Source organism: Phymastichus coffea, unplaced genomic scaffold (genome assembly GCF_024137745.1).
Source record: "Phymastichus coffea isolate CEN01 unplaced genomic scaffold, Cenicafe_Pcof_1.1 PCOF00044, whole genome shotgun sequence".
Taxonomy (NCBI): Eukaryota; Metazoa; Arthropoda; class Insecta; order Hymenoptera; family Eulophidae; genus Phymastichus; species Phymastichus coffea.
The window spans coordinates 2,262,232-2,277,412 of NW_026706855.1; the positions used below are offsets into that span (position 1 = coordinate 2,262,232).

The following is a 15,181-nucleotide window of genomic DNA, read 5'->3' on the forward strand; positions in this document are numbered from 1 at the left end:
GCCGATACACAGCCGCACCAACTCTGTTTTCGTCTTGTGTAATTGGGCATTTGCAATTCGCGAGCAATATCCACGTCCGCGTGCTCCTCGATATTTTTAGCCGCGTCGTGGCGGCGGTTCAATGATAAATAACACGAGTCGTAATGCGCGTCGAGCAAATTGGATATTTAGCGATGTTCGACTCTCCGAGAGAGAGAGAGATGATGGTGACGAGGGGCCGGAGCGCTCCAGTGACATCATTGCCACATTTGGAGCTTGCGCCTGTGGCGAAAGCCACGCGCACGGCTCTTTTGACAACGACGAGCGAAAGCAACGTGGGCAGCATCGGTCGAAAAGGAAGCTACGGTGTACCGTCAGCGCGCTAAGCAAAACAAATTAGTTGGCGGCGAGAGCCGAGTTCGGCGCTATTGACAGCTCGCGCCTGTGTACGCGAGGAAATGAGCAGGAGGTCGCAGTCGTGCACGTGACCTCGGCCTGCCTATATACACACGCACGAGGAAGCAGCACGCGGCTCCGAATTAATTTGCCCGAGATTCGCTTTCTCTCTCGTTCTCTCCGAAAGATGGGCGGGGGTGGGATGGGGTGGGGGGGCGGTGTTTACGAGGCAGCTAATCAACTCCCTGTCTTCGTTCTCTCGAAAAGGATGTGGACGAAGCGATCACTTTCGCTCTCTCGCGAGTCCCGTAGCGGAGCCAACGACGCGTCGAGGGTTGGGTTCGTCGAGGTCAAGGAGACTCGGTCGCTTGTACTCCTGCAAATTCCGAAAATGCCGTCGTTGTCGTTGTCGTCGTCGTCGTCGTGATTGACTTCCATCGAGCGCTGTAGCGAGTATAAACAAAAACCGAATAACACACGATAAAGAGTCCAGTTTTGTCGGACGTTCGATCGACCGAAATCTCGTAACTAAACGCGTGCTGCTCCGTCCAGGCAGCGGTACGATGTTGCCCCGGTAATAATCATTGCTCGCCGTCGTATTTGCTGTTTGTTTCGGTCGATCGAGTGCCTGTTTTCACGCTTTCGCTGCAATCGTTTGGGGCAGAAGCGACAATTCCGCTTCTTATGCGCGCAAACATATTTTCATACTTGCCGTCGCGCGCCTGTGAAGCACGCGTTATATGTGCAATTAAATCGGCGAGATTGTAAATTTATCGGCTCAGATCTACGACACGCCGAATCGAGGAAAAAAAGGAAAAAGCGTTAATAACCTATTTCTAACGGCGTCGAAAGATAAGTTGCAGAGCTCCGATAATATTTACAGCGATCTTACCGATGAAACGATAACTAAGCCTGTTTATTGTTTTCTCTCTCCCTCTCTCCGTCACTCTCAACCAAGACTAATTATACGACGCGCTATAAATAATCGCATCTTAGATATAATCGACTCGCGCTCGCTCATCGATCAAATGGCGTCGCACGCGCGCGGGCGTGTGCGCAGCTCTGTGCCTGGCAAAACGGCTGATTGATACTATTCGTCCGGGTGCACCTGCGCGGTCTTCGTGCGCCCAAACGGGCGGCCTTCGAGGTCACCTTCGCATGCGCAACCTCCTGGATACGAGCGTTCTCCTGTGTGCAATTGCTCGTTCGCATTTGAAAATGGCAATTCAAGGGATCTTATCGACGTACGCAGCTTTTCCTCTCTCGTAAAACCCGTTTGCCGACTGACGCACTTGGAGCTGTTTCGATCGATGTATTTCGACAGACGATTTCTCTCTCTCTCTCTCTCTCTCTCTCTCTGCATTCGCTATTAATAACGACAAAAAGAGCGAATCGTCTCGACGATCCCTAATGAACGACTCCACGTTTTCTCTCTGTGCTCCATCAACTGGTATATCCAATAACGCCAGCGAGAGGGAAAAGGAAAGATTTGATTACGGGCGAATGAATCGGGCGCGAAGCTTACCCAGCGTCAGGTTGTGGTAACGCGTTAATATTCCCTTTTTTCGTTCGGTCGCCTCTTCTAATCGCTCGTCCCCGAGTCAAGCTCTCTCCCTCGAACTACGTTTTTGGCACGCCCGTGACACGGCGCACCGTTACATTGCCAAGGGCCTCCGATCGATCAACAGGGCTGTAATGAATCGAAGACAGAGTAGAGGAGGTTCGATCGATCGTCCAAATGTGCTGCGGGCTAGACGCGACGACGCAGGCCAGCTAAGAGCTCGGCAAATCGGAGTCGCGCTTTGATTGCCGGAACGCGCGTCACGCGACGCGCCGCGTGCAAAGCGTTTCGTCGCAACGTGCGCCCCGACAGCCTCGAGATTTCGCGCGCGCGCGCCCGTCGGCGATAAGACACTCCTCGACGCCATCGGCCGTAAACAAGATCGCTCGTTGTTTCGCGCCGCACGTGCGAGTGCGAGGCCCGCGCAACGACAGGCGACGGCCGGAGGGGAAGGGCCGCGGAAAAATCCGATACGGGGCGGCGCTCTCCGGCGCGACAATGCGAGAGGAAGCTGCCTCGTGACGCACAGCCGCAGCGCGAGCGCGATGACGTCAGAGTTGGCTTTTGCCCTTTCAGCGGCCAGAGTGCGACTTCGTCGGCCGCGAGTACGCGTCTTTGCGGAGAGCCGTGAGAATTTCGCTCGTTGCGAAAGTCACGTAGTATCGAAGCTGCGATTACGCAGCGCGTACGCGTGCGTGCGAGCCTTCGGGCATGCAATAGGTTACGTATAAAGTCCGATCGGCACTGCGTCACGGATACGGCTGGACGGGTGGGAGGGGGGGGGGGTCGCGAGACTAATCCCAATGCAAACCCGATAGCAATACTGCTGTCTACCGAGGACGCTGCAATAAATACTAATCTCGGTTCCAGCATTGCGAGCTTGAAAAATGACTCGACATCGGGTTCTTGGAAAACGCGGAAAAGCTGTTGCTTTCGTGTGTAACTCCCACGCGACAACGCGAGGGTGGGTTTTATCCTGCGTCTCCTTTATTTTCATAATACGCGAGAGAGAGAGAGAGAGAGGGAGAGGGGGGTCGAGGTTCGTCGAGGCATGCACCTCAGCCGCGGGTATCGGGGGGAGAGGATTCCGGTTTAATGAGTTCGGAGAGACGCTTCGGGCAGAAAAGCTCGAATCTACATATATGCACACGCCAAAGGTTAATGAAGTTTAACGCTTGGCTTGTGCTAGCTCGCGCCCGCGCCATTAATCCACTTATTACGCTTAGCTCGTTAACGGGCATCCCGCGCTGCTTGTTGCTCGGTCGCATTGTTGTTCGAAAGCTCGTTTTCGGACTTGGCTGTTTGTCTCTGGAAGCGAGCAAATGAAAAACCAACAATTTCCGTTTCTTTGTCGTTCGCATCGGCGCAAGCCGCTTCGACGACCAACTTTCTATAATGCGAAATCCGACATATCAGCGTCGTGGAGATGCCCTCAAGGATGCGAGTGCCTCGCGTTCGAAATGACAATAAATCCTTTTCGGCCCCCGGGGGGCCAATTCTCGGCGTTAATCATCCTTTCGACCGCGCGTTTCGCGTGCAGTGCGCAAGCTCGGCTCGAACAATGCCGACGCGCTTGTCGATTTTCGCTCGTTACCCCTTTTTTTCTTTCAAAATCGACGCGCAGCCGACATTCGGTCGCCGGCGAATCTTTCCGCGTGGGTGGAAAGTTTACTGTCTATTTACGATTCACTTTCAATTTGCAAACAGACGAGTGGTGCAACGACTACGGAGAAAAATACGTATCAAAGGCCAGTAGTCAGGCTACAAATAAGTTTGTTTACACGTAGTCATTGAATAATAATACAGATCGGGAGAGTCACGTGCTAGTCGCCGAGAAACACTGCCACTCGGTCATCGTTGGTCGACAACTGCCTCAAGAAGAAAACGTCGATGTACATAGATAATCTTTGTCGGCAATTGATATTGTCGCGGAGCTCGCGAGCCAGACGCAGTGCGTGGCTTTTATTCCGTTTCAGCGCAGTCTCTTCCTGCAAATAGCTGCCTGGCTTCTAATTTAATACTATTCAGCCGTAAAGTCTAGCCTTTGGGGCTTTGGGCTCGTCGCCATGCATTTCGAAACTCAACAGCGGCTGTTTCTTATTTTTCTTCTTTTTCTTCATCGCGTGCCGACGCTGTCGATTATTTCGCGTTGTTCGCGAAACAGAATTGAAAAAAAAAAAAAACTGCCAACTGCGGCATCTCGTGTACGGGTCGGCCGATATTGCCGAGATACTCGCCTTCTTTCACTCGCGCGAGTACCGAGGGGAGCCCTCGAGGGGGCTGGCCGATTTCAGAGCGGACGGTATTTTTTTTTCTTTGGCGCGTATGAGTCGTTCGGCAGCCACGTTACGCTTGCTAATGGAATTTCGCGACAAGGTTTTCTGCGTACTACGCTCTTGAAAGGAGATCGCTGTACCGGCCTCGTCGATAGCCGATATTGACTAACACCGCGTGTGCTGTAACAGTTGTGTTGACAAACGCGACGGCACGACTGGACTACGATCCATTTATCGAAAGCGCGGTTTTTTTGTCAATTTTTCTGGATTCGTCCTGTCTCAGGAAGTCGACGTGACGGTCGCGAAGTGTCGGGGAACGAGTCCTTGAAATCGAAAGCCAAAGCAGTCGTCGCGCGGTGCAATAGGTACAAAGTCGCGGCGAGAGAAGCGTCGTCTTGCCCACACGGGAAGCTTGACGGACTCGGGATTCGAGCTTGCGAAAACTGGCTCAGTTTGGAAATTCAGCGACCGCGCGGCGTCTTAATAAAGCGATAAAGTTCCCTGTCGTCGGCGCGCTCGATTGGATTTCGGGCGGAAGCCTCGCGACCGCCGCCATTTGCATTGCGAATGACGTTAGTCGGGGCTCCCTCTCTCGAGGTGTACGTATCTTGCGTTGCAAGCAGAGCGAGAGACCGAGGCGACGTTCAATTGGTTCCGCGGGCGCGTAATCAAGCGCGCGCTGCCTTTTCCATTTGCTTCGATGCGCTCTAAATTCATTCGATTTCCCGGGAGCCATTGTCGTCGGACAGATGAATTGCACGCTTTATTCCATTGTGTGCGTGCGTGTTTTTCTTTTTTGTTATTTACACATCGAGTTGAGATACGGATGATAACGTAGCTCGCGGAATTCACGTGTGCCTGCTCAAGTGCTATCTGAAAAATATTTGCGCTTTCTCTGCCGGGCAAACGCCTGTATCGGCGAGATTTTTTTCGCTCTCGTGTACGAGTTCTTTTTTTTTCTTTTGCGAAAAACAATGTTCATTGTCGATGGGAATGCAGTTTCGCTGTGTAGGCAAGTGTCGTTATAGCGCGATATTGATTTAGCATCATTGAATTTCAGACACGCATATCACGTGCTCCCCCTATACCCAACAAATTTAATAATCTCTCGGAACAATTTGCTGTAAATGGAAATTATTCGACTAACTAAATTTCGCGTTATTTCAACAATTATTACGTGCTGTCATCCAACGACCCAATCTCCTGCGACCGCAATAAACAATTATTCTAATGATAAATCTAAAATTCTCGAAGAAGTCAACGAACGAACGATCAACTAACGAGGATTCGGAAGCTCTCACTGCATCAGAGTCGGAAAAGCTAAAAAAGCCAAAAAAGCCAAAAAACCGTCGCCTGCTTGCCATACAAATCTCTTCCAAATCTTTCGCACTTTCAAACGTTCAATTTCTTTTTTTTCGCGGACCGTTTACAAGTCGGTTCGGCATGATTGACCTTCGGCACTGAGCCAACAGCTAACAATTTCGGGATGTTCCCTCGAATGGAAATCCAAGCATCGGACTTCCGAAGCCACAACAACACGGGCGGAACTGGTCACATGTCTTCTTTTTCTAACAAGTTGTCGACAACTGTACGCCAGGCGAGACGATCGAATAAACATATCAAAAGTCTCGGTCGAGTTGAGACGTTCGCAACACGCGAAGTTTCCCATTGCCTTCGATCAAAGTCTACTCGCCGCTTACGTAATCGACTCGCTACAAATAATCCTCTTGTAAAAATGAGAAAAAAGATGCCGGCCACGGGCGGAGGGGTAAGCGCGCCGAACGTATAATTTCTATCGGAAGTTTATTTAATCGAGCGAGGGAGGGACGAAAGACAAAACGAAGGGATTTAGCGATGGAAAGTTTGCCGACTTGGTCTTTGGTTTCTTACGTGCCGGGATTATCGTGACGAGGGATAAGTCGCGGAACTTTTTTTTTTTCTCGCGCGTCTGCCGCGAGATCTGATACGGGAGATCTATCGTAGATGACTCGCACTCCCTCGGGGATAAATATTGTTTCGAGTTTGAATATTCAATCAGAGAATTTATTACTAGCGATGAAAGTTTATTTTCGCACGAGAGCCAAGAGAGTTCCCCAGTTGTTTTTCTTTTGCGAATGATCAAAGGGCTCACGTTTCGGATTCAGGCTCGGTTTAGTCAAATGCATAATCAATTTACCCATTTCTCTCTACATCAAAGTCGATGTATTTCCTTTCTCCTCTCGCAGCTTCACGAATCAATCCCCTTGCGGCGCGAGAAAAGACAATTATTTTTCCTCCGCTGGATTAAGCGTGAGAAGGAAAACGAACCGATCGGCAGAATAAATGCGCTAATTAACTCGAGAGAGAAAGCGAGCGAATGACGTCGTCGCTGCTATACGAGTAATTAAAGTTTGTCCATCGGACAAATTATCATCGACGAGCGTGAAATACATGAGAAAACAGACGCACGCCTATCGGCATTATACCAACAATGTCGCCGATAATGGATCGATCCGCCCGCGTGCTCTCCTTTCGCCTCGTGAATATTTAGAAGCGAGCGAGTCCATTTCGGAAATGGCATACTCAATCGAGCGGAGCCGCCTGTGCACGACGCAAAAATCAAGCCAAGCGTTATATATCAAGTGTACAATCGACATTCGATTTGTCGCGAGAGCGAAAAAGAAAGGAGGCAAAGTCGATAGTCGACTGACACTGGAATTCCTTTGAATTCGCGAACCCAACGCGATGCGCTTTTCTGCGCGAACGCGGTGAAAAACGACTCGGCGTTGTTCGATAACGCGGACACGCGACTAGTTTCATCGGAAGACTGCTTGGAGTAACGATCGCGAAAATGTCTCCGAGAACAACGAAGACAACGAGGAAAAGCTAGCAACCACGGAACATGCGCGAGAAGTAATACCCCGCGGCGATCGCGTGGCAAAGGGAAGCCCGCAAGCTCGCGCTCCGAGTCGCTTGTCGCCACACTTTTCTCGCAACTCTGCGTCGCGTTTCTTTCCTTTATTCCTTCCTACGTTGCCGAATCGAGTCGCTATAATTAGCGCGCTCGGCGTTATTTTCGGACGCGTCACGCTGCTTGTGTACGCGCGCTCGTCACCGACGGCGAGGATTGCTTTCCGACGGGCGCGCCCCTGACATCCTATATGATTATTTTCGAAGCGACGTCGCGCCGCCGAGCGCCCAATCGGACGGAACACAAAGAAGCCAGTGCCAATATCCGTCGATTAGCGTGGTTCGCTCGGCAGCGGAGAAAAGACGGAAGCTTCGCGCGGCGCGACTCTGCTCGCGATCTCCCCGCGTTCTCTTGGCGTGACGTTCCATCGGCTCCCGATGCAACTCGCCAGCCGGCTCTGCGCGAGAAAATCTAATCGGAATTTTTCTTTTTTTTTTTTGCCGCTCTTGCTAATAATAAACGCGCGTATCTCGACGAGAGCCGAGGTCACTCGCGCGATATATATATATACACGTATGTGGCAACGTGTGTGTGTTGTGTACGCGAAATTTTTTTAATTGACACCCGCGTCGCGCATCTTATCGCGCCAGCGGATTTCTCATCTTTTTCTTCTCTGTTCGCGTGCTTGAAGCTCGATTGATCGCGTTTTTGTTTGTTTTATTTTCGTTCTCGGGATGGGGGCCGGGGGGGGGGGGGGCAGCTTGCTTGCATCGAGCGCGGTGTCGAGCGAAGCTTGCGTCATTCGCGATCGCCGTTTGGATGCGTGCGCGTTTCACGGGGTCCCACGCACGCGAGCCAAAGCCGTTCGAAGCCCGGCGCGACCGAGAAATATTGTCGTTGAAGCGTTCGTCGGCTGAAAACCGACTGCTCGCTCGTGACGCGTCTATCAATGCTTATCCGTCTCCGATCGCTCGAAAACATTCGCGACGAGGAGAGGAAAGAAAAGCAACGAAAAAACTGCTCTAATCTCTAGTCCAAACGGCGCCAGCGTGTCAGTGTTTGCTCGCAGTCGCGAGGCGCGCAGATTATTAAGCTAATCAGTTTATATTTGCACTCCGCGTTTGCATACGCGAGCATCGGCGTTCTATTTTCGGTATCGGAAAAAAACGGACGCTCGTTTTTCGCGCGGTTTACCGGGCGTTTCGGCGAAATCGACCGTTCCCTTTTTTCTTTGCTGTTTTTTTTTTTTTTCGTCGACTAATCGAGCTTTATTGTTGCGTTCTAGTTTGACAAAAGCTTCGCGTGACTGTGACGGATGTTGAAAAAAAGCAAAGAAAGAAAGAAAGTCACGAGATCGCCATTTACGAATGAGTTGAATCGTAGCGACGAACGAACTGTTATGAAGTTTCGCCGCGGAAGATTCGATGTTCACGAGCTAGCGGATGGTACGAGCGCGATTACGCAAGTTCGGCCGAGAGGCTCAAAGTCACTCAAAGATCTCTCACTATTGATGCAGAAGAAAGCTTAGTCGAGATGTCACAGCGCGATGCCGATCATTGCGAAAGCTCGAGTTGTGACTGCCGTAGAAGCGGAGTCCCGCTCTGAGTTCAATTAAGCTCTGTACGGTTGACAGCAAATGTCGTTGTCGAACGAGCGCGCGCTCGTTATAAATAGCGAAGAGGCGCTCCAAATCAGAAGCGCACTTCCGCCGACAAAAGATTAAAAAGAAGGGGGGAGGGGATCCTTTATTTTTATTGCACCACAGAGCGACTGCGAAATCGAGTTCATTCCTCCTTCGGCGGGGGTACCCACGGGTACGACAAATGCCCGTTGCGCGCCCATAATGTAACTCGGCGACAACAGGCGAAAACTATCGAGTGCAATTTTCCGTAACGTCGAGGCGCGTCAACGACCCCGCGCGAGCTCTTGTCCTTGCGCCTGTGCACAGTGGGTTCGGACTTGGCCTAGGCGCGATCGTCATCGACTGCCCGGGTATCTCGTCTCGCGACGACGCGCATCGGATCTTCCCCCCGCGAGCTCCGCGGAGCGTCGACTATCGGAGGAGGAGCAATCGCACGGAAGACACAAGCGAGCGTGTCCACCATCCCGCTTCAAGTTCACACGAAGCGGACAGGCGATGCCGGAAGAGCAGGCGGAAGCCACGTGTCGCGCGCGCGATCAGCCGGGCTAGGATATCGAGAGGAGAGGTCGCGCTCGGCAGGCCGACGAGCCGTCGGATAATAAGCGAAGCCGGCGAGGCCCGGTCGTGCCCGAGTAGTGTGGCCGCCGCGCCACGCGACGAAGCCCGATCGATGCAGCGAAGCCAAGTCGGCGGGGCAGATTTTCGCAGAGTCACCCCGCGACGACGACGACGACGACGACGACGACGACGACGACGACGCAGCAGCCTCGCGGCGAGAGCAAGGAACAGCCGGCTGGCTGCTGCGGAGGGACGACAAGATAAGCCGCGTTAATCGAAGAGGCATTTAGGCAGACGCGCGACCCAACCCCCCTGTCGTCCCCTTTTGCTCGCTTGCTTTGGCGTCTCGCGTCGCGCGCGCAGCTCGACGCGACAGCGCGCAACAAGGTCGAGTAGCAGAGAGTCAGCCGCCCGCGGCTGGGCTAACTATTCCTGGCGCAAGGGTCGCGCGCCAGCGGCGACATCTGTCTGGTCGTCTCCCCGGCGAATTCCGGAGCCCGCGCGTCCAAGGGCGAACCGCGAGCTGAGCGCCCTTGAGCGACGGGGCCTCCGGAGCGGACTGGTTCGCTTGTTTCTCGCCCGGCGGCCCGGGATCCCCGCGGAATTTCCAATTAAACGGCAGTCGCGCCAACTAGAGAGATCTCTGGAACGCAGGCCGATCCCCGGATCCAAGCGCGCTAGGAGGGGCACGGATTGGATTTTTCACGCGTGGACTTATTTTGCGTTGCAGGCTCGGCGTCCATCGAGCAGAAGAACGGGAACGGCGGCAACAACAAGGCCAGCAAGACCAACAACAACGGGGCCGAGGTGAACCGCAACGAGGAGCAGAACGGCTTGCTCGACAAGCACTCGCTCGCCAAGAAGAAGCCCGCTGTCCCCGGCGGTGGCCCCCTGCTGCAACAGACGTGAGTCCCCGCCTCGAGGCCCAGCGTCGTTCGGCGCGGTGGCTTCTCCGCGGAGCTGCCGGTGTCCCGAGCTCGGCGGTCGGCTCTGGTCGCGGAGCGGCAAAGCGCTCGCCTGGAGGGACGAGCGAAGGCCGCCGCCGCCTCGCGTAGCGTCGGCTCGTTTCGCGCTCGGCTGACGATTCGGCGAGCGAGGAAGGGGAAGCGTCGTGCCCTATCGATTTGCGCGGAGTCCGAAAAAGCCGAGCGGGAGGAGGACACCATCCCCCTTCAAGTTCAGCGACCCGTGCCGATGCGTCCTCGTTCCTTTCTCCTCGCTCCTCGCTCCTCGCTCCTCGCTCCCCGCTCCCCGCTCCCCGCTCCCCGCTCCCCGCTCCACGCTCCTCGCTCCCCGCTCGATCCGCCGGCTTTTTCTTTGTTGCGCGACCGACGGCAATTCGCTTCTCCTCCCCACTCCCCTTTGTCTTCGCGCGGTTCCGCAGCTTTTCCGGATCAGTGAGTGGCAAAGCGAGAGTATTTTTAACCCGCGCGATCTTGTTAAAACTCATTGTCTTCTCGCTGGATGCGAATCTCGATGGGTTATCAAATATCGAAGCCCATTCGACTTGGCGTCGAATCCGCGCGCGGCTCGCTCACCCGGCTGCTGATTGAAAAAAAAACGTGGAGGGGCAGTTTCTTCTTATTTACCACCAGTCGCTGCTATCTCCTTCTCTGTTTTTTCCTCGAGATTTGTGGCATTTCACCTCGCTCGACCCTTGTCATTTATATTCCTTTGCTCTCGTCTTTTCGCCGTTGATATCGACGCGCGGACGTTTGCCGAATGTCGTAGAGCATATTCTCGAACGAACGTTGACCAGGCGATGATCTAGCGTTCCTTTTCTTTTTTTACAGCGAGATATCGACCAGCCAGCTGGACTTCTTCAAAATGCTCGACGAGAAAATCGAAAGCGTAAGTGTCCACGATTATCCTTTCTTTTACTCGCACATATGAGAGCGTAGTGGCGACCCTCGAAGAATCGCGCTTATACTCGATCGTTGTCGTGCATTGGCATTCGCGACGCGACACGTCGGCTGCCTAGCAATGTCCGACGTACGTCGTGACCGCGAGTGTACGCGCGCTTTACGTCCATTTGCCTTCCCTTTGAATTATTTATTTACGTTTTTTCTAATAATCACGTCGGTGTGATTATTAGAGCGCTACGACTGCCCGAGACTGAGATTCAGCTGGAAACTTGGAAATTAAACGCAGACGCGGTCTTAAAATGCAAAGCACATCGAAAGTTTATCGCCGCCGCGAGCGTAAATTCAAAGCCGAAAGCCGTTATAAAGAAAAATAAGCCAAGGGGGAAAAAGGCATCAACGTTGCCGTCTAGGAGCCACGAGAGATTTCGCGCTCTCGTTTTTTCAGCCATGCGACGCGCCGCTTCCTCGATAGGCCTCGTCGAGTGAAAATCCAGACGTCGGATCGCCGCGTCGCGGAAAGCGGAAAATCGCGGCGACCGCTCATGAAAATATTCCGCGTGACTCGCTCGCCAGCGCATTCCTTCCCGCTCGGTCGCGAGCGTGTTCGCCGAGCAAACATTGCTCGCCGTTTATCGGCACGGCGCTCGCTGCGCGGATATTTCGAGGTGAAGCGCACCGCGGCCTTGGAGCGCTTTTATTTTCATCGCCATCGTTTTTTCGACGCCACTTTCTCGCGATCGTTTGCTATTGCCGACGAGCGAACTGCTCCTCCGCTGATGTCGTCCGTTCGACGTCAGCCTTTCTCAACGTAACGTTTTATAATCAGCCTCTCTATCTCCACTTTGTCGCCTTTGTCGCGCTCGCTTTGGCATCAAAGAAACTCGATCGTCAGAACCGAGTTGCGATTCGCCGCGCGAGTTGCATCAGAGGCGCGGCACTTGAAACGAGCGCGCGTTTGTTTGCAGGGTCCTGATTACGACGAGAGCTCGGACGCGTCGCAGCGCCGCGAGCACATCGACACGATGCTGCGACGCTGGGAGTTGGCCAGCGCCTCGTGGTCCAGCTCGGTGGCGGAACTGAATCGCAGCAACAGCTTGCAGGCGGCATCGTCGGAGCGCTACCAGGTGCCATCGAGCCGGCTTTACCCGCAGCAGCTGCCGAGCCGCGACCACGCGAGCTACAAGTCCCCGCCGAGCGCGATCGGCGCCGGCGCGACGTCCGGCTCGAAGGACCGCGAGCGACCGGAGAGAGCGCGCTTCGACGGCCTGCACGACGTCGCGAGCTACCACTGCCCTTCGCCGCCGAGTATGCCGCGACACGTGCTCGAGCCGATCAGCCAGAGCCCAACTCAGAGTCTGCGACCGCCGCCCGGCGCCGCTGGCGTCGTCTCCGTGCAGCCGTCGGCCGCTTCCTCGATTGACCGCTACAGCAACGCCGGCTACTCGCCGAACTCGTACAACAGGCACGAAGCGCCGCCCGGCGCGCTCATCGGAAACTCGCCTGGCAATCCCTATGTGCACCAGTTCCAAATCCAGAGTAGGAACCGTGTCACGTGATGACAGCCCGAGCCACCTGGCGATCGGCTACTTTGATAAGACTGATTAAACGACAACACTGCGCGCGCTCCGCAATATTCAAAAACGAGGCTCTCGGCCCACAGAGATTTGGACTCTAGGCGATTGAACGTGGTGGTGCGCGTGCGCGCGATCCGTTTGCCGGCCGACGACCACGACGCTGAGCTCTCGTGCCTGCAAGCGCTTTTCAACGACTTGCCACACGATCCTCGTAGCTCTGCGTGGAAATTGCTAAGCAATTCGTTCTTTTTCTTCTTTTTCTTTTTTTTTTCTTTTTTTTTTCTTTTTTTTTTCTTTTTTTTTCTTTTTTTTTTCTTTTTTTTTCTTTTTTTTTTCTTTTTTTTTCTTTTTTTTTCTTTTTTTTTCTTTTTTTTTCTTTCAAATTCCAAGACTGCGGATATGCTGCGTTTGTTGTTTTGCAGTTTATCAAGAATAAAAATAAAAACAAATATCGATTAATGCGCGAGACATACGTATAATTGTTCACTTGAGTTTTGCCGAATTTGATCGTTCTCAAAATAGGTCGCGCGCTATAACGTCAGTAGGAGCAAGAATATTGTTATCGATAACTTTTGTTCGCTAATTTTTTTTTTCTCGATTGTTCATTTGCGATTTTTTTCCGTTCAAAATGTATGCTTTTGTAAAAAATATCAATCAAGCTGGAAATAAGAGAGTAAAGGTAAATTTGTTAAAAATAATGTTCAATGAGAAATAAGAGTACTAGAAGAATTATTTTCGAAACAAAATTTCATGTGACGAGTTAATTTTTTTCGCAATAACTATTCAATTGCCAAATTACGCTTTTTTTATACTTTTATACTGAGCAAAGAAAAGTTCACATTGTATCATTCACATCAGATAATAATTACAATAAATTTTTCCATTTTGTCTTTACGTTGAATACAATAGTAACTCGGGTAAACCTTTTTCTGAATCCTTTAAAAAAATCCCGACCCTTGATATTTATAAAAATATTAGGATTTTTCAGTTGACATATTGCATAAATCAAAAGAATCGACCGGTTCGACGTATAAGTGACATGATCTATTCATAAGAAGTACAATCCAGAAAGATTGATGTATTACAATAGTTAAAAATAGTCAAAGAAGACTAAAAATAACTGAAAACACATACTCAAAACAAAAATAAATCAAAACAATAAAGTTTGATGGCATTTATAAGTAACATAATCTTCCTTTCTGAATTAACTAAACTATACAAGAAAATTTCGTAAAATTTAAAGAAATTTGATATAAATTTTAATGAAAACTAATTTCTATGTGTTTTATTTTTTACTGTCCCATAGAGTAAACGTAAAGTATCCACACGAGCCAAAATGCATATAGAGCTAAAAATTACAGCAACCAAATTCAGTCCTATAATCTTCTCTGTACTACTGACGTATATAGAATAAACAAGACATTCTCTATTATAAGTGCCAAAGGAGCGATAATGAGAATGGAATTCAAGATCGCGTGACGAAAGTGAGATCGATGGTCGACAAATATGTATACATAACTACGCGAGCTCTTGATCCAGACTTGTATAAATGTATTAACAATGTTCCAATGGAAATAATCGTGCAGAAAGAATAAGCGATTTCGCATGTATATATACATAAAATGGCTTTACGTACATATGCGTGTGTACAAAACGCCAGCGCTTTATATATGTAAATACATATATTTATAAAATGAATTTAAGAGCAGAAATAATAAGATTAAAGTAAAGAATGATGAAGGTATATATGGAGATACGTTGAGCAATTTACTGAGAGCGGAAAAAATATACGGTTGTAGGCTTCTAGAGACACAACAAAAAATCGTAATAATGTGTATAGATTCAAAGTAAATGTAACGATAAGAAAACCGTTTCAAATGCGCTAAATAAGAGACAACAAAACATCTTTGACGTGATAACTGTATATTTCTATGTTGACCATGTTATCGAATGATGACTAATTGAGAGAGAAAATTTATGAAAAGATTATACGACAGAAACAAAAAAGGAACTATATATATATGTAGTTGAGGCTGAACAAATTTTATATTTCATGTTACAACATACACTACGAAAGAAAGAAACAAAATGTACTTGCAGAGATATATATGAATTGACCTTTAGAAATACACGCGCGCGCGCACACACACACACACACACACACACACACACACACACGCGCGCGCGCGCGCGCGCGCAGACACATACACTTCCGGTCATTAATTGCGATGATTATACGCTGCGTAACAGATAATAATCATTGACTACTTCAGCGATCTACTATTCTGTTGAATCAGACTTTCTTTTCGTAAATAAATTCATAATTTCTCCTTATCAATTTGTATGTTTTATTCTTACTTGCGCACACCCACGTCTGAACGAATACGTAGAAAACTCACTGGAAACGGCATATACGTTATATCATGCAAAGTGAAATTTC

General features: G+C 50.6%; 1 protein-coding gene across 3 annotated transcripts in view; it reads left to right on the forward strand.

Annotated features, from left to right (window-relative positions):
* LOC131664575 (uncharacterized) overlaps nt 1-15,075 on the forward strand; it is a 30,993-nt gene extending 15,918 nt beyond the window's left edge. For all 3 annotated transcript variants that reach the window (XM_058935782.1, XM_058935781.1, XM_058935783.1), the window contains 3 exons: nt 10,033-10,207; nt 11,096-11,153; nt 12,133-15,075. In XM_058935782.1, coding sequence (XP_058791765.1) covers nt 10,033-10,207; nt 11,096-11,153; nt 12,133-12,723 — 824 coding nt within the window. In that variant the 3' untranslated portion in view covers nt 12,724-15,075. The remainder of the gene's footprint in view (nt 1-10,032; nt 10,208-11,095; nt 11,154-12,132) is intronic.
* Nucleotides 15,076-15,181: the final 106 nt, after the last annotated feature.